The 19276-nt window shown below is 41.7% G+C and overlaps 2 protein-coding genes across 8 annotated transcripts in view; both read right to left on the bottom strand.

Annotated features, from left to right (window-relative positions):
* The window catches only part of LOC127531868 (gastrula zinc finger protein XlCGF26.1-like), a 59502-nt gene extending 49324 nt beyond the window's left edge, over positions 1 to 10178 (bottom strand). For 2 of the 7 annotated variants that reach the window (XR_007939108.1, XR_007939107.1), the window contains exons 1-2: positions 9924 to 10175; positions 8618 to 8719 (exon numbers count right to left, since the gene is read on the bottom strand). Coding sequence is in view for 2 of the 7 variants with exons in the window: in XM_051942113.1 (XP_051798073.1) it covers positions 8618 to 8635 (18 nt within the window). In the remaining 5 variants the exon portion in view is untranslated. The other 5 variants (XR_007939110.1, XR_007939111.1, XR_007939109.1 and 2 more) reach the window with 5 other exon arrangements.
* LOC127531927 (NACHT, LRR and PYD domains-containing protein 12-like) overlaps positions 1 to 19276 on the bottom strand; it is a gene marked incomplete at its 5' end in the record, with an annotated part of 133096 nt that overhangs the window by 94684 nt on the left and 19136 nt on the right.

The raw sequence follows: 19276 nt of genomic DNA, 5'->3' as shown, positions 1-19276 counted from the left end.
ATCAATATCAGCTGAGGACTCCTTAAACACATCCCAGTCAGTAACCTCCAGACATCCCTGCAGAGTGTGACAAACTCTCACTCTGATGTTCTGCACTTTGCCTTGCTTCGGTACAGTGGTAGACAGAGATAAGGAGGATGCAGTTGTGGTCAGAGGAACCCAGAGCAGAAGCACCTTTTTGCCCACAAGTATTTATTTCACTGGCCTTTGGACGGATATAGACAAGTTTCACAAATATTTGGGGAAATTTCTGAGGCAGATATGAAGGGCACAGTGAAGCAGAAAGCAGTTCTAAGTCAGTAGTGCACAGTTTCTCCAGGACAGTGTCAGATTTGCACCAGCACTGTCCTTGTCATTTGGAAGACCCACTTGAGCCCAAGCTTTCATTTGCTGGCTGATGTTGCTTCAATAATTCCACATAATGTTCGATTCTCTTGATGCCATCTATTTTGTGAAGTGCACCAGTCCCTCCTGCAGCAAAAACACTCCCACAACATGGTGCTGCCACCCCCATGCTTCACAGTTGGGATGGTGTACTCAGGCCATCCTCAGCCAGCATCTTCACAAGGTCGTTTGCTTTTGTTCTGGGGTTGATGAGCACATTTCCCTCCAAAACAATTCTAACCTTAACCAATCTCCATCTTGAGCAGTAAGATGGCTTGACATTCCCATGGTGTTGATCTGGGCATGTAGTTATTTGGACAGATAAACCTCAAACCACAGCAATCTGGAAATTGCACTCAAGTAGGGATGTAACGATTACTGGTTAAAATGATAAACCGCGGTAAAATGTCTGACGGTTAGTAATTCCGTTTCAAATTTTAATTACCGTTAAACCGTGTTTGATTGCCACAATCCGGAAAATCTCAGGAATAGGCGTACTACTGTTGTGAGAAGTGCAGCAGCATGCAGCCAATCGGACACATGCGCCCCGTGCGCATGCGCACTGAACAGTAAACAACTCATAAATATGGCGGAGGGCAGCAATACCGGCAGTGGAGAGATTTTTCCACCGTCGAAACGGACCAAGTCTGAAGTCTGGGCGTACTTCGGTTTTTATAAAGACACGCAAGGGAGACTGGTGGAAGAAAACAGCCCAGTCTGCCGAAAATGCCACAAAAAAGTATCGGCAAAGGGTGGAAACACGTCCAACATGATGGCTCATCTACGGGACCACCACCCGCAACTGTGCAGCGAGTTAAAGGTAAGATAACTTAAATGAATGCATGTGGGGCTTAGGGAACCGTGAAAACGGAGCGTGATCATCTCGTTTCTACTCCGGCACAATACTAGCTCCGTGGCTAAAGCTAAATGCACCGTTGTTGCCGACAAAGTCCGACATGGAATCGTCTCGTTTCTGCTCCGGCACAATACTAGCTCCGTGGCTAAAGCTAAATGCACCGTTGTTGCCGACAGAAAGTCCGACATAGAATCAACGGCCGGTTAATGTTCAGAAGACAGCGTTACATGGTGTGTGGGTGGGTGTGGGTGGTTGAGGGAGAGGGGGGCGTGTGTGTGTGTGATGATGAATAATAATTATTATTTAATAATAACCATTATAATTTTGTTTTCCTCTTATTTACAGAGAGGGCGAGTAATGGACAGAACCAGGACAAATCCTCCAACAGCTTGTACTTCTTCGGTCACAGTGGCACAAACAATAACTCAGGCGTTTGAAAGGAAGGCTGCTTATGCACCGACTTCAAAACATGCCAAAGACCTCACAGCAGCTATCTCGTATTTTATTGCGAAAGACATGATGCCATTTCAAACTGTTGAGAGGCCTGGATTTTTGAACGTGATGAAGGTTGCTGTGCCTCACTATAAAGTTCCTTCACGGAATCATTTTTCCAAGACTGAAATCCCAAAGATGTATAACGATCTCAAAGCTGAGGTTGCAAAAAGTGTAACTCAGGGAACATACTACGCTGCAACCACAGACATCTGGACCAGTGAAAGTGGGGCAGGGCAACCCTACATAAGCTTCACCATACACTACCTCAGCCCAGACTGGAAGCTGTCATCACACTGCCTGGAAACCCAGTTCTTTCCAGAGGATCACACGTCTCAAAACATCACAGAGTTTTTCAAGAACATGCTGGAGGAGTGGGGGATCAAGAAGCAAGACCTCTGCTGCATTACAACAGACAATGCAACCAACATGGTGAAGGCTTTTGAAGAGTTCACAGATCTGTGGCTTGGGTGCTTTGGGCACAACTTAAACCTGGCCATCTCAAAGGCTCTGAAAATCCAGAGGGTGGACACAGCAGTCAGAGCCTGCCGTCATCTCGTCCAAGCCTTTTCACGGAGCTGGAAGAGAAAGAGAGCACTGAAAGAAAAGCAAAACACTCTCAACGTTCCACAGAAGGCTCTCATCCATGATGTGGTGACAAGATGGGGATCTACACACAAGATGGTTGAGCGTTTCCTCAGCGAACAGCAGCCAGTCTGTGCCACATTGGCTGCTGAAAAAGGAACGTATCATTTAATGCCCAAGGATGCAGACATTAGTGTCATGGAGCAACTCTGCCAGCTGCTTGAGCCCCTGAGCAAACTGACTGACGCACTTGCCTCAGAGACACATGTGACGCTGTCAGCCTTGAAACCTCTTCTGGACCACATCACCCGTGATGTTCTGGTCGAAAAAGGTGGGGATTCAGTTTTGACCAAAGAAATGAAACGAGTGATGAGAGAAGATCTTAACAACAGATACACAGAGAAGGCAAAGACAGTGATGGACATGGCGTGTTTCATTGACCCCCGCTTCAAAAGCACCTTTTTAGATGAGCCTGAGGCTGCAACTGTTGAGAGCTGTGTACACGAGGAAGCCTTGAAACTAGCACCTGTAGAGATCAGGGAAGAACCACAAAGCATCAGCAGCACCTCCACAACACTAACCCCTCCAGCATCAGAGGAGAAAGGCCTGGCTGGATTGTTGAGAAAGATTTCCTCAGCAAGGAACCAGAGAAGGGAGGAGGGTCAGTTTATGACCACTGCAGAGAGAGTGAAGGAAGAAATAAAGCACTACTTGTCTCTGCCATCCATTTCAGCAGAGGAGGATCCACTTGTGTGGTGGAGGGGGCATGCATCAGAGCTGCCTCATCTTGCCAGGGTTCCAGGAAGCTTTTGTGCATCCCAGCAACCAGCGTGCCATCCGAGAGGGTATTCAGTGCCAGCGGGCACATCGTCTCCCCTCAAAGATCACTTCTCAAGCCAGACAAAGTAAATATGCTGACATTTTTACGTTTCAATCTCAACTCGTGATCAAAGTCAGCAGCAAGCAACACCTTATGGTGAGGACTACAGACAATCAGTGTGGCTCATTTGATTTGTTTACATATTTTATGTTATTTTAACCACCATCTGCACTACACATTTGTTTACATGTGGTTATATTGTTCTTGCATCCACTTTACTGTTTTTTTACTACTAGTGTTATTGTATAATATTTGTAAGACTTTCCGAGCACTGAATGTGAAGATTCATACACTTTGCACAACAAATGTTTATGTTAAATGTTAATGTTTATGAGGCAGTGGCACCTTACTTCTTTTGTTGTACTTTATTCCAAATGTTGCTTTCAAGCAAACGGACTACCTCCTGGCTCTTTTAAGGTCCTCTCTTTAATTTTTGTAGCTTATTAATATGCTATTTAAGGTTGAAGTTCTTATTTTGATTGTTTTTTTGCTAAAATAAAAACGTTGTTCATTGATTTAAGTGTGCCTATGAGTACTTTTTAAACATTTTGAACATATTTCACAATACCGTGATAATATCGATAACCGTGATAATTTTGATCACAATTATCGTGATATCAAATTTTCATATCGTTACATGCCTACACTCAAGGATGAACCACACCTGCGGAGGCCCACAAATGTCTTCCTGATGTCTTGGCTGATTTCTTTAGGTTTTCTAATGTCATCACACAAGGAAGCAGTGGGTTTGAGGTGTGCCTGAAAATACATCTTAATCTATCAAAAGCTTTCAAAGTCAGGACATCATTATCTTGAAGGCATAGCAATCTTAGTGTATGCAAACTTCTGATTATAGAATAGAATTACGTTATTCAGTCCCTCCAAGATTTCGCGGGCGTTTTTCATGATTGTTGCGGCCGAAAATGCCTGAATTCGCGGCAGCTTTTCTAAAAAAATTGCGATAAAAGTTGCAATGTTTTAAGCTTATTTGTTGTGATGAAATTGCGGGAGACAGTGACAACTACTAAAAAGCTGCATTTTTTCCAGATTGTAGAACATGTTTCAATGCTGTAATTGACAATATTTATTCCGAAATTAATTATATAACGTTCCAACCCATTTCCACAAAAGCTGGCACACCACAGTGGGAAATTAGCAGCAGCCAGATACTGGTTTAACATGATGTGGTTGGTAGATTTGCGGCACAAAATGCTAATTTACTATTGAATGAATCATATTTGGACATATCTGTCAGTGGCTTAAAAAGTTAATTTCACATCCTGGCACACATGTGTTCACAAGCACACGCTCACGGCTGGTCACGTCAACTAAAAAGAACAGCACAGAGAGCGCAGTCCTGCACCAAGACAGGTGTGTGTTCTGCATGTATACATACCGAATCGCGTGACCTAAATATGTAGCTGGCAACTGGAATTGATGGGACTCAGAAACACCCCCACAATTTAATCAGTTGTTCCTTGTGTCATTTCCGATACGTCCACAGTGGTAGATTTGTTGTAGGATCACAATCATGTGATCGTCAGCGGGCCGCTGAGGTAGCGTTCACCTGTTGCCATGGTTACCGTGCCGCTATCAGACGCAGTGCCGCTATGAATCCTTAACAAATACGTGGATCCAAACTTTAAGCCGCATCACTGCTGAAGTCTAATCATTTGGTCCTTGTGTCATTTCTGACCGACCCTGAAAATTTCATTCAAATCCCTGAGTCTGTTTTTGAGTGATGTTGGTAACAGAGGAAGGATTCACACACGCCGATTGTCACATAACACTGCCGAGTTCTTTGGTGGAATAATTAAACTAATTTACCTCATTCTTTCAGTGCTCTAATGGATCTGGATGCAACGGTTTCCATCATGGTGATTAATGTGGTCTGTTTTCCGCTCATTTCAGCCGTTCTAATATGTTTCGTGTTTTTTTAAAGTGTATTAATCGATGATTTTTTTTTCCTTTTTGTATTCCACCACAATATTGCACGGTTGTAAAACCGTTTAGCTTCACTTTGGTGAAAAACATCAGTGAATTAGTTGTTTATCAATGTCTTCAGCAGTAATTTTTGTTGGTAAATGAGAGACATTAGTACCGCACATGTCTGCATTTTCAAACCATAAACAAGGAAGTGAATTTGGTGACATATGTGCATTAGGTTTGCGCTGGGGACTGCTATGATTGGTGGAACTCACGGGAGGCGGGCCAAAATTGCGGGAAAGTTGCGGTGATTGGACAAAATTGCAAGGCCACGCAAAATTCGCAGAGATTGGTTGATTTCGCGTGATCACAACATCGCAAATTCCTGGAGGGACTGCTATATTAATCCCCGAAGGGAAATTCAATTGTTTGGTCTTATCTTTTTGCTTTTGAATTAAACAGTCCGATTGCTGATGGCAAGAAACATTTCCTGAATTTTTTTGTCCTGCAGCACAGGGATAGGAGCCGTCCACCGATGTTTTGTTGTTCACTGAGGCAAATGTGAAGTGGATGATCCATGTTTGTCAGAATGGCCTCCATCTTTCTAAGTGTCCGTCTCTCCACCTCATCCTCCAATGTGTTCAATCCGATTCCAACTACAGAGCAGCTTTTTTAATCAGTTTGTTCAGATGCCTTGCATCCTTGTTCTTTATGCTGCCTCCCCAGCAGACTGCAACATAAAACAGGACACTTGCTACCACAGACTGATAAAACATCTGCAGCATCTTACTGCAGATGTCTATTGATCGAAGTGTTCTCAGGCAAAAAAGTCGGCTCTGGCCCTTTTTGTAGATGAAGTCTGCATTTTTTAGACCAGTCTAATTTATTGTCAAGGTGGACACCTAAATATTTATATGATGTCACCACCTCCATGTCAACACCACAAGTGTTCAATAGATGAAGAGGGGTTTAGGATCTGCGGAAATTTATGATCATTTCCTTTGTCTTTGAGGCGTTGAGTAGCAGGCAGTTTTTGTGACTCCAGTCACTGAAGGCACTTATCAGATCTCTGTATTCAGCTTCATGTCCATTTCTGATACATGCCACGATAGCAGTGTCATCAGAGTATTTCTGAATGTGGCAGGACTCAGTGCTGTATTTGAAGTCAGATGTATACAGTGTGAACAGGAATGGAGCCAGGACTGTTCCTTGTGGAGCCCCAGTACTACTCATTAACATCCCAGAAACACAGTTCCCCAGCCTGACAAACTGGCCTTCCTGTCAGGTAATCTGTGATCCATGAAACACAGAAAGGATCCACTCCCATCTCTGTGAGCTTGTGCTTGAGGATGGTGGGTTGGATGGAGTTGAAAAATCAAAGAACATGATTCTCACATAAACTCCAGGTTCCTCCAGATGAGACAGGGCACAGTGAAGCATGAAGAGGATGGCATCATCCACTCCAATGCGTTTTTTGTAAGCAAACTGCAAGGAATCGAGTTTGTCTTTGACCTCAAGCCTCAGTAGACGTAAAACCAGCTGCGCCAGAGTTTTCATGATGTGTGAGGTCAGAGCAATAGGTCTGTAGTCATTTAGTTCAGCCGGACATTTGATTTTTGGTACCGATACAATACAGGATGTTATTGTGAGGGAGCTGATGAAGCATCCTCCTCACTACTGTAAAGCTGCATGAACTGACAGACTGATACAGGAAGTTATTTTGGTTTTGTTATGTTTATTTGATATCCCTCTAACTTCTCCCTCTGAGTTCTGTTTCCAGGGGGCATGTTCATGAAGTGCACACTTGGAGATGCACCCAGGGGTGGCGCACCTGGATTTGATCAGTGATTAGATCATACCAGGCAGTCGAGATAGAGGGGGGGGGGGGAGTTGTTAGAGTGTTTGATTTTGTTTAGATTTTTGTTTATTTAATTCTTTGGGTTATCATGGGTTTCATTTTCCTGTATAGTTCTGTGTATGTTGTGTGTAGTCTTGAGTGTATTAGCCAGGTAAATCTGGTGGGGGAGATGAGTTTGGTGTGAGGAGATAGTGATAATGGTATGATCTGGAATGATTAGGTGGCAGGTGTGAGGAGTGTGCGTGAGAGAGGGGTCAGGCCGTGTGCTCTGCTGAACAGGAATGCTGCCACATGTTCTTCATGTACCGTTTGTTGCCTCTTCAGAATCTTTTATTGTAAGTTTTTTGATTAATTAAAAACCCAGAAAAAATATCAGAGCTCTGGAAAAAAAACTCGTGTCTGCTGTGGCTCTTTTTACCATCACACTCCACCCCTCCATACCACTTGGCATTTCCATCCGGCTTGTGAGGTTCCCAACATCTGAAACCTTACAGTTATCCATAGAGCAGGCAGTCTTTGCAGGTAGGACTGTGTTTCTACAGAAGCTGATGTATTCACTAAAACAATCAACCTGTCTGTCAATGTTCATACTGTCCTCATCTGTTTCCAGAAGCACATTCCAGTCTGTTGATTCAAAGCAGTCCCTTAGAGCTTCACTAGTTTGAGGAGTCCGTCCTCTGATTTGGACTTTAGTTGCAGACTGTCTCAGCACACAAGGTTTGTAACAGGTCTGCAGATAAACCAAGTTATGATCTGACCTGCCCAGTGGTGGTAAGGCAGTAGCTCTGTAAGCTTCTTTGACATTGGCATACAGCAGGTCTAGGGTTTTATTCTCTCTGGTAGGGCAGTTAAACTGTGTAAATCCAGTCAGATGAGAGGAGAGGCTGACATGATTGAAATCTCCTGATATTATTACAAGTGTCTCAGGATGTTGAGTCTGTATCCTAGCAACAGTATCATGCAAAACATCACATGGAACCAAGTAAGTTGCTTTGGGTGGAATGTATACAAGTATTGTTATGATGTGACCCTTGGAACATAGTATGGTCGAAGTCCATAGTCAAGTCCAAGATTGTGAAGAAAGTAATAAAAATTCTATTTAAAAAATTGTGTTTCATTATTCTGGCATTTAAAGATAATTTTGGTCATCTTAACTGACATAAAACAGGAGAAGCATTGCCAGATTTAATGTCAGATTGTGTAAATTAAAAAAGGGTTATGTGTCGTTTATACAGTGTAAGTAAACTTCTGGGTTCAACTGTCTGAATTTCTTGAGAAGGAAAAGGCTGGTAAACTCACAATGCTCAAAAGTATTATTCTCTACCAAAGAAAATGCTGCTCTTTACCTTCCTGAACAACTTGCTTGAAAAACAAGACTTTTCTTCCGTTACTTATCTTCATCACCATGTAAGACATTTTCAGAAAGTATGATCAGCAGCTAGTTCAGCCTCAAACAAAAAACAAGCAGCTTCCTAGCAGTCCACCATTATATCCTCAGTACAGCTGCTTCTGCAGAGCTTCATCTCTCCAGCCAACGTCACCTGGCTTTGGTCGGCCCATCTAACCAACTGGAGCAACTTTACACATTTTAAAGAACAAATGAATGATAATAATGTTACAGTGGTATGTTTCTCACTTTTTGTGAAGAATCCATGTTTCCTCCGTTGTTGAGCTCAGACTAAATGGCTGCCAACATTCCTCTGCTCCTCCGTCAGACTCTCCTCCTCCTGCCAATCACCTGTCACATCAAACACATCTTCATTAGGATACCACTCTATACACAAGTGTCAGAGTGTCCCATATGTTCATCAGCCAACACAGAGGACACATTTCAACTCAATAGTTCACTTTTAGCTCTTTTCACTTTCACCTAAAACTGATACAAATGAACTTAAACTGTGAAAAATAAGGAACATAGACAGAAAACAGACACGGAAAAAGAGAATAAAGAGAACATAAAGATGCTACTGCAGGTGATTCAAGACAGGACTGCTGGTAGAAAACTGTTCATGCTGTAAGTTAGTGAATGTATTTTACTGCTCAGTGTTCTGTTTAAAGGCAGCTCTCACTCTCTGTTCTTTGCACTCTCCCATAGTGTCAAGTGTCCTCCCACTTTCAATGACAGGTGATTCTCACTGATGATTTTTCTCACAGTTTCTGCAGTTTCCCCACTTGAAAAAGGATGTTTCATCTACCCAGGGTTTGAGCAGGACTCCACTCATCAATCAGACAGTTGCTTTCTTTCTTTTCCCTCTTTCATTTTGCAGTGGTCGCAAATTCATGAGATACAGAGGTGGCAACTCTGATAGATTAAGGTGAAAAACCTTTAAACAGAACACAAAAGGACAATGTTCACATTACTGCATTCAGCAAATAGTAACAACCATTCCTCATGGACATTTTCACCACATTGGCAAATGCCACTCCACTCAATTTATGTTTGTCAACCTCAACACCACATAAACTGAAGCGACAAATCATGGCATGAGCAATATTCAACCCAATACTATACCACACATGAATTTATCTGCAGTTTAAAGAGTTGATTTTAAATCACAGTTTAACAAATTACTCTGAGCATTTTTATCAAAAAATTTTAACCATTTTATACTTTTTATTTCATGGTTTTAAAATTATTTAAAGTGCTTAAAGTGCTTTTAAAATGCAATCCTTTCCAGATCCAATAAATAAATAAAGGGCATCGTAAAAACCCACCATTACAAACAGGATGAATTCACTGGTCTTAGCTGGAACCCTCTAATTAGCACCAATTAGCCTGAAATCTTATTTTCAACTGAACAATTACAAAACAAACGGAAATTATTGGTAAACAGACAAAGTTTACTCCGTGGCTAATGCTAATGCTAATGCTAACACATACTGCAGTGGCACACATCGGCAGCTTAAACAGTCTTTTAGAGTCTCCAGAATTCTGCTCTTACCGGCTGCAACCCGGATTTTGGATATGAAGGCAATCCTGCACAGTTTGCCGCAGATCTTGATGCTTTCCCAACAGAAACTCATGGACACTTTGTTTGAACTCGGTCATTCATTCTCAGTCCCTCCTCAGTGCTGCGTGTGTCCCCTTTTTTGCCGCCGGTGGCAAACCTGCAGCCGCAGATTGTTTCCGCCCCAGCTGAGTGTAGGACCTGTGCGTAAATGCTTCTCCTTTGAGTTCTCAGCTCCTTCCAGTTTGACTTGATACATAGACTGCTTTGCATTCTGTGTCGCCTGTACCTTCAGAGCTCTGAATAAAAGAACAAAAGATTTATTGCAAAGAACAAAAAGGTTTTGCCTCCACAGCAGCTTGTTATGAAAATGATTGTATTTGATGATTGAATGTTCTTATTCATTGTAATACTGTGTGATGTGTGCTAAAAGAGGAACAAGGACACGAACTATCATCAATATTATTTCATCTTACATGTCTAATTTTAAAAAAATATGACATTATCTAAATATGCACTACTGTTCAAAAGTTTGAGGTCACTTAGAAATGTCCTTTTTCTTGAAATCAGTTCTTTTCAATGGAGATAGCATTAAATAAATGATAAATCAAGTCTAGACTTTGTTAATGTGGTAAATGACTATTGTTGCTGGAAACAGCTGATTTTTAATGGAATATCTCCATAGGGGTACAGAGGAACATTTCCAGCAACCATCACTCCTGTGTTCTAATGCTACATTGTGTTAGCTAATGGTGTTGAAAGGCTCATTGATGATTAGAAAACCCTTGTGCAGTTATGTTAGCACATGAATGAAAGTGGGAATTATCAGAAGTTTTACTGATAAATATAGAATCACTTTAGATATTTTGAGGATTTTTTGGAAGATTTTTACTCATTTTTAAAAAATATTTACAAGAATTTTCCTGCCAAATTAGGGGGATTTTGTTTTGTTTTTTTAATAAAACTTTTAAGGAATTATGGGAATTTTCTTCCTGAAGGTTTTTGCACATTTCCATAAATTTGGTGAATTTTTTTGCTGAATTTCTGGATTTTTTCCTGTTCTTTGGTGCCGTAAATGAAGCCAACAGGAGGGTTGATATCCAGAGCTAATAATAAACAGCAGAGGACTGATGGGTCTCCTTGGTGTTTGCTCCTGTTAACATCTCATCTTCTAGTAGTTCCACATTGAAGGAATTCTGCTGGACAACATTGAGAGCATATGAATGAATTTTCCATCCAAAATAATGCAGTGAATGTCAAATAAAGTGGTGTTGAAGCTTGTCAGAAGCTTTCAATGAATGTAGAAAGAGTGTAAAAGCAGCATCCTCTACCAAATGAGCACAATCCATCAATCATCATCAAAGTGTCCAAATTCCAGAGAAGACATGAACTGCAGATTGTAAATGAGTCAAAGTATCCATTTAAAATCATTTCTAGACCATGATCACAAAGTCAAATACTAGATTGTTCTTTTGTCCTTTTCTGTCTCATTTTCACAATATTTTGTCTGGTTTTTGTCTCATTTTTTCTCTTTTTTAATCTGACTTTTGTGGTTTTGATCCTGTAGTAAAAAGCGGTCCGGCCCACTTGAGATCAAACTGGGCTAAATGTGGAACCTGAACTACAATGAGTGTGACTCCCTGATTGAAAGCTTCTTTGAATGCTTCAAACAGTCATTCTCTAATATCAGCCCAGAAAAACGGATCAAAGTTGGTTGTAGGTCCATCTGGAGCCGCTGATTTCCCCAAAGACATTTTCATTCCAGCTCTATCAATCTCTCCAAACACGTGCTTTTAAAGTCAGTCTGAGGAAGAAATGCTTTGACTTTTTAAGAAACAAAAGAAGAGGGGGACTGATTTTGCTCTTCAAGGTAAAATGGGAAAAGTAAGAAGTCACTTCAGTGGTGCAAGAAGAGACTCAATTGTTCTAACCTGGCTAAGACTCAGACACTGCAGTCTGAAAAGTGGACTGGCTTTGATTGGGAAGCACAGAGATAGGAACTGTGAGTGTGGTGAACTAGAAACTGTGAGAAATGTTCTCCTTAAGTGTAAGCTCTACTCATGCCAACAGAAGAAACATGAGAGACTAGGAGCAGCTGGATGAACTGTTTGTCATCTTTGCTTTCTACTTGACATGGAGGAGTGGACAAATATGAAGAAACTTCTGAACTTTCTCATGACCACAGGACTGCATCAGAAAATATGGAGGATTCTCTAAGGACTATGAGTAACATCCAGTAGGTGGCAGCAATACGCCAGTGATGCGTCTAGTCTGCCTAATTCAATGAGGAAGAAGAAAGTAACTCAGTGTTTCTGCCGGAACTTCACAGTGTGACACCCGGCGGATGTAAACAAAGAAGCATGAGCAGAGTTTGCTTCACTGCTGTGTGGACTGAGCTATAAAACGGCTGTATTATAGTATGAATGAGAAATATCAGGGCGATAAAGTAACGATGTGTTCAGTTGAGTATCTGAGAGAGTTGATCAGCGACAGACTCGCTGCTGCTGCTGGAGAAATATTCTCAGAGTTTGAAAAAACCATCGTCCAGTACCAGGAGGAGATCGATCGTCAGCGCAGACTGCTGGATGTCATCTGGAAACCACACATCCCCTTACAGCCCATAGGTGTGTATGTGTTTTGATGGTGAAGAATTCCAGTTATAGTATGTGTAGTGGTTGTGTACTCTCTCTTGCATTGTGTAGGAGCATCCTCCCTATTGGCATCAAATCCGTCGTTTATTTGCAGGAGCTGGTAAAACACACTGATATTACTCTCACGGTCGTACACGTGGTAACTTCTCAATATATTCAGCATGGAGGTTAAACTTAATTAGCATTTTGCTAGCGGAGCTTAAACTGGTCATCTTACCACGGCAACCGGACACAGCAGACTGAGACCGCAATGTGGGGGAACACACCATCGATATGAAGGCTGAATCCCAAACCGCCCCCTACACACTATCTCTACACACTACCCCTCCGTTTGCGCGTTCCCGTGGAGGGTCCTCCATATTAAGGGCCGTCCCAAACCGCGTAGTGCGGAGGGAGAGTGGACTTTTCAGACCTTAAATAGCGAGTCTGCATCGATGCTCACTCCGGACAACTTTTTCAGGAAGTGCAACGTCGAAATGGAGGAGGAAACAACATATTGATATAAGTTCCACATGCGTTCTTTATTTCTCCCACGCCTTTTTCACACTGACAGAGCATCACAAAGAGTGGTGTAAAAAGATAAAACAAAAGAAACAAATCTTCTCTGCTGACGTTTGATTTAATTGTGCATCCCCTGACACCTTAAAATTTGAACACAACTGACAGAATTCATTTATTCATTCATTTGTTGGATTTGAATTGCCAGATAATAGGATTGGAAACATGTGAGTGAAAAAAGTGGGATGCTTTTGTTTTCTGGAAGCAGCAGCGATCCTTGTTAGTTGCAACCTGTGCCATAGCGCTACAGCCATGCACAGTAGGCGTCTTCCGTTTTTCCGGTGAGGCGACAGGGCATCCCATTCCTGACGATCGTATTTATACCCTCCCCCTTCAATAATAGGTGCCCTCCACAGCTGCGAGTGTGACTTCTTTTGGAGTGACACTCGGTAGTGGAGGGGGAGTGTGTCGGGGGCGGTTTGGGATTCAGCCGAAGAGTTGATATGCTAATCGACGTGCCTACGTGGCGGCCATCTTGGAGGGGGCAAAGTTCCCATTCAAAGCAATGCATGCACATTGAAAATAAATCAGAATCTGCTCATTTTTCAACCGATTTTCGTGTGGTTTAGTTTATTGTCAACGTCAAAAAATGTGTTATTGATAGAGAATATTTGATCTGAAAAAAAAACACTGAAAAGGGCTTCCTACAAATGTAGTCTGCAATTTTAGTTATCTTATTATTTAGGTCCAAAGGCCAGGGAATCTTTTCAATTCAGCCATTACATATATAAATGTAAATACTTAGATATGTAGAAAATGTTTTGAGATCAAAACATTTAATTGCTGCTATTCACCTTATTCAGGAAGTCAGGCAGGGCGGCGCCATTTTTGAGAGCGACTTCCGGTTGACCGTCTTTGCACGACAACAACATCGAGTCCTCTCGCTACTGTAGCTACTTTTAACTGTTCTTTTAAGCGATTTTAACATGTTTGGCATCAATTGCGCTGTCCGTGGGTGCCACAACAACTGGGGAAAGATGAAGCTTTCTCTCTCTCAGAATTGTTTAGAGCACGGAAAGGTTAGATCTGAATGCTGCGGACCAGCTCATGGCTATGTAAACACACAGCTTGCATCGGTCACTGTCAGCGCAGCTACAGCGATTCTACCAAAGTTCAGTTTCCACTAAAGACCGAGCTATGCCATCAGTGAGGTAAAAAGATACTTTCTGCTATTTTGAGACATTGTTATGACTGCGGTTTGGTCAGAATCAGTTTTTTGTTGCTCCAGGGAATTAGCATTAGCTTGTGACAGGGCTAATAACACAGTAAACCGCAGGAGCTGTTTCAGAAATGACAATAACAACCTCCGTTTGCACAACCACATCGTATATACATGAATCAAATTAAGTTTTATTCCAATCAACATACCTTCCATAATATCGCAGCAGCGTGACTGCAGGACCATCCCAACCCAGCGATACAGGAGCATCCCGTGGTCTCCACCACTCCATCAGCTGTCACCAACACCCACGCCATGTGTGAGGAGGTACTAGCCTGACTCGGGCTGACATTAGCTTTAAGAAATGTATATTCCCGTTCTTGATGTAACAGAACAGCGCCGACTTTACCACTGTGCAAATATTGATAGGCTTCAGTGCTCTTATAATTCCTCATAGCCGAGCGATCAACGCCAAGAGACAACACGAAATAGTTAAAAAATATCGGCATACATGACTTATGGCCACTTTTTCATGTCATCCTCCCACTCTGTAATCAGTCATGGATGAGGCAGACTTGATCCATTTCTGTTTTTTAAAGAGGTTTTCATTTCTTCCCACTTCACTTTCTCAGTTGTAAACACCGCCATGACCGAGTTACCGGAAGTGCTACTCAAAACAGGAAGTCCCGCCCGTTGGAAAATGGGCGGAGCTGAATAAGGTGAATATAGTTAGAGGAAAGCTCTCTCTCCTCAGAGCTGTTTCCCACTTCTTTCTCCTCAGAGCTGTTTCCCACTTCTTCCTCAACCCATAGTCTTTGGGAAACCTACATGGAGTAAAGAAAACAAGTAGACAGAGAAGTAAATAAGTATGTACACAACAACATATTTGAAAAGAAATCATGCTAATAAATTAAGTGCAAAGAACTCAATTAGCCAATATAGTGGAGACCAAAGTTATTTAATTTGATAAGTATAGCCTTGTTTAGTATCATTTCAATTATCTGAGAGCAGTCCTAAAGAATTGCCCAATCATAAAATGGGTTTGGAGGAATAAGATAGATGCTAATCTAGATCTATATGAGTTAGGCTTTATAACTACTGTTGGTAGTATTGGTGGTATTAATAGTAATGCGACTACTATCTGTCTGCTTATCTGTCTGTCTTGTAAAGTGTCTTTGAGTGTCCCAAAAAGCGCTATATAAATTTGACGTATTATGATTATTCTTACTACTAGTAGTAGTGGTAATACACAACTACTGCTGCTGATACTGTCACTGCTTCTACAACTTGTAATACTAGTAGACATGCTGATACTACTTCTACTACTCTAACAGCTACTTATACTACTACTACTACTGCTTGTACTTTTAGTATTACTACTACTGCTTGTACAACTATACTACATCAACTATTAATCATCTGGTATTTGGTTGTCCAGCTGTTAGCCCGTGTTAGTGTTTTGCTAGTGGTTAACTAGCTAGCTCTCATAAACTGGAAGCTTTCTACAAGATTTAATAATGAAAAAAGAGCCGAAAACTATTCTTACCTGTGGAAAGTTATTCCAAGTTTCCTTGTCTTGATCGTCCGATGTAGTGTGCAACTGTATGCCGCACAATGAGCCAGCATTCTTCTTGTTTTAGTTTTCGTGCCGTACACATCAATGGAAAACACTGAAACTTTGCCCCCACTAGCTTAGTGTCTCCATAGGCATGGCGCTCAGAGGGGCGTGTCGTATCTACTCTTCATATCTATGGAACACACCCCAAGTCTGCAGGGCCTGGACGTTGTGGGTCCACGCCATATCCGGTGGTCACCGTGGGAACCAAATATGTAATATGAGATGGCAAGTGGAATCTTTAACTCCGCTACACATGTAGAACATCATGAAGTGTTGAGGTGAATAGTTAACGGTGAACTGAGACACATTGTGAGGAAGAGAGGATGGGCTCATTATATGGTGTCTAGGGCTGCATGATATTGGAAATACACACGTGGACAAAATTGTTGGTACCCCTCAGTTAAAGAAGGAAAAACCCACAATTCTCACTGAAATCACTTGAAACTCACAAAAGTAACAATAAATAAAATTTATTGAAAATTAAATAATCAAAATCAGCCATCACTTTTGAATTGTTGATTAACATAATTATTTAAAAAAACAAACTAATGAAATAGGGCTGGACAAAAATGATGATACCCATAACTTAATATTTTGTTGCACAACCTTTTGAGGCAATCACTGCAATTAAACGATTTCTCTATTTGTCAATGAGCGTTCTGCAGCTGTCAACAGGTATTTTGGCCCACTCCTCATGAGCAAACAGCTCCAGTTGTCTCAGGTTTGATGGGTGTCTTCTCCAAATGGCATGTTTCAGCTCCTTCCACATATGTTCAATGGGATTCAGATCTGGGCTCATAGAAGGCCACTTTAGAATAGTCCAACGCTTTTCTCTCAGCCATTCTTGGGTGTTTTTGGCTGTGTGTTTTGGATCGTTGTCCTGTTGGAAGACCCATGACCTGCGACTGAGACCAAGCTTTCTGACACTAGGCAGCACATTTCTCTCCAGAATGCCTTGATAGTCTTCAGATTTCATCTTACCTTGCACACTTTCAAGACACCCTGTGCCAGATGCAGCAAAGCAGCCCCAAAACATTACTGAGCCTCCTCCACCTTTTTTCACCGTAGGGACAGTGTTCTTTTCTTCGTATGCTTGGTTTTTGAGTCTATGAACATTAGAGTTGATGTGCCTTACCAAAAAGCTCCAGTTTGGTCTCATCTGTCCAAAGGACATTCTCCCAGAAGCTTTGTGGGTTTGTCAACATGCATTTTTGCAAATTCCAGTCTTGCTTTTTTATGAGTTTATTTCAGCAGTGGTGTCCTCCTTGGTCGTCTCCCATGAAGTCCACTTTGGCTCAAACAACGACGAATGGTGCGATCTGACACTGATGTACCTTGGCCTTGGAGTTCACCTTTAATTTCTTTGGAGGTTGCTCTGGGCTCTTTGGATACAATTCCAACGATCCGTCTCTTCAATTTGTCATCAATTTTCCTCTTGCGGCCACGTCCAGGGAGGTTGGCTACTGTCCCGTGGGTCTTGAACTTCTGAATAATATGAGCCACTGTTGTCACAGGGAACTTCAAGCTGTTTAGAGATGGCTTATGCCTTTTACCTTTAAGATGTTGTCTTATAATTTTTTTTTCGGTGTCCTGGGAACAATTCTCTCCTTGCGCTTCTGTTGTCCATGTTCAGTGTGGTACCACTTTTTTTCCACCAAACAGCAGGGTGACTATTGTCTACCTTTAAATAGGCAGACTGACTGATTATGAGATTGGAAACACCTGTGATGTCAATTAAATGACACACCTGAGTTAATCATGTCACTCTGGTCAAATAGTTTTCAATCTTTTATAGAGGTACCATCATTTTTGTCCAGGCCTGTTTCATTAGTTTGTTTTTTTAAATAATTATGTTAATCAACAATTCAAAAGTAATGGCTGTTTTTGATTATTTAATTTTCAATAAATTTTTATTTATTGTTACTTTTGTGAGTTTCAAGTGATTTCAGTGAGAATTGTGGGTTTTTCCTTCTTTAACTGAGGGGTACCAACAATTTTGTCCACGTGTGTATGTGCGATATGGGTGTCCAGAACTGCAATATCGATATATATTGCGATGTTGGATATTAGTGCTGTTGTCCGATGTGATAACCACTTGTTCCTCTTCTTGCAACCCCCAGTTCGTCAACACATCCCACAGGGCAGCCGCTATATTTTCACCGGTGTGGGAGTCCGGAAAGTAGGAGACTTCTAAGCAGCGTGTTTTCAGATCAAAGTCATTTGTGAGAAAGTGAACAGTAAAACTGATGTAGGGCTCAGTAGTATGACTGGACCATAAATCTGTGGCGCTTGCAAAGAAATCCACATTATTAAGCTCCGCTTTTACAGACCACAAGCATGCCTCGTACATCTGTGGAATGGCGACTTGGGAAATAGTTCAGTGATGGCACTTGGTATCTGCGGTCGAATTCTTTCAGCATATCCAAAAAACCTTCTTTGCACACGACATTAATGGAGAGTGTGCATTTCACAATATAACGTGTAATGGCCTCAGTTAAACCTTGGTGGCGGTTGGAAGTTTTTTCATATGGTGTAACAGAAGAAAAACTTTCACCAATTGTTGTCTGTGTGCTTGCCTTTATTTTCTCTGCCTTCATGGGAGTAGCTCGTGGTGTTTTAGATTGTAAGAAAACAGCATACAGTTCCTTGTGGTTGTGTTCGAGGTGGCTGTGCAGATTTGTAGTGTTTCCTCGCGACGTAGCCACAATTTTTCGGCATGACTTGCAAAGTACTTGCGTCTATGACTCGTCCTGTCTCCTAAAGCCGTAGTACTCCCAAGTTTCTGAGGTGCGCTGTTTTTTAGGCACAAGTTGTTCGTTACAGTCGTCTTCCCGTGTCCTGCCATGTTGTGTTGTGGCGCTGGCAGCAAAAGTGCTATTTGGGATGGGGGGAGAGGGGTTTAAGGTCACGCTCAATTGGTCACAAGAAAACGTCTATGCATGCAAAAAGCATGATTTATACATCTAAATAATCATAAAATTATTGTGCAACTTTGCGATATGGATATCGCACTTACCATTATTGCAAAAACGATATTTTTTTTGATATATCGTGCAGCCCTAATGGTGTCTGTTATTGATGCTGTGTGGAGTTTTAAAAATGTGATCGTTGTGTTGATTGAGCCTGGAAGCAAGAACCAAAGTTTCCTGTTCAGAGGTGCTGGAAGTGTTTATCTGAACTACTCCACACTGACAGCAACTGCATTGTGTTATCAAACAGTTTAATAATAAAACTCTGACAGAGTCATTCCATCATTTCAGTCCAGAGACATAATTCCATGTATAGAGATCATTCATGATCTAAAGAAAGCGCACGTACAGAGTTAGAGAGTATAGAAGTAATGTGTTCAACTGCATTCCAC

Source organism: Acanthochromis polyacanthus, chromosome 22, assembly GCF_021347895.1.
Source record: "Acanthochromis polyacanthus isolate Apoly-LR-REF ecotype Palm Island chromosome 22, KAUST_Apoly_ChrSc, whole genome shotgun sequence".
NCBI lineage: Eukaryota > Metazoa > Chordata > Actinopteri > Pomacentridae > Acanthochromis > Acanthochromis polyacanthus.
This window is presented reverse-complemented; position numbering and strand designations above follow the sequence as displayed.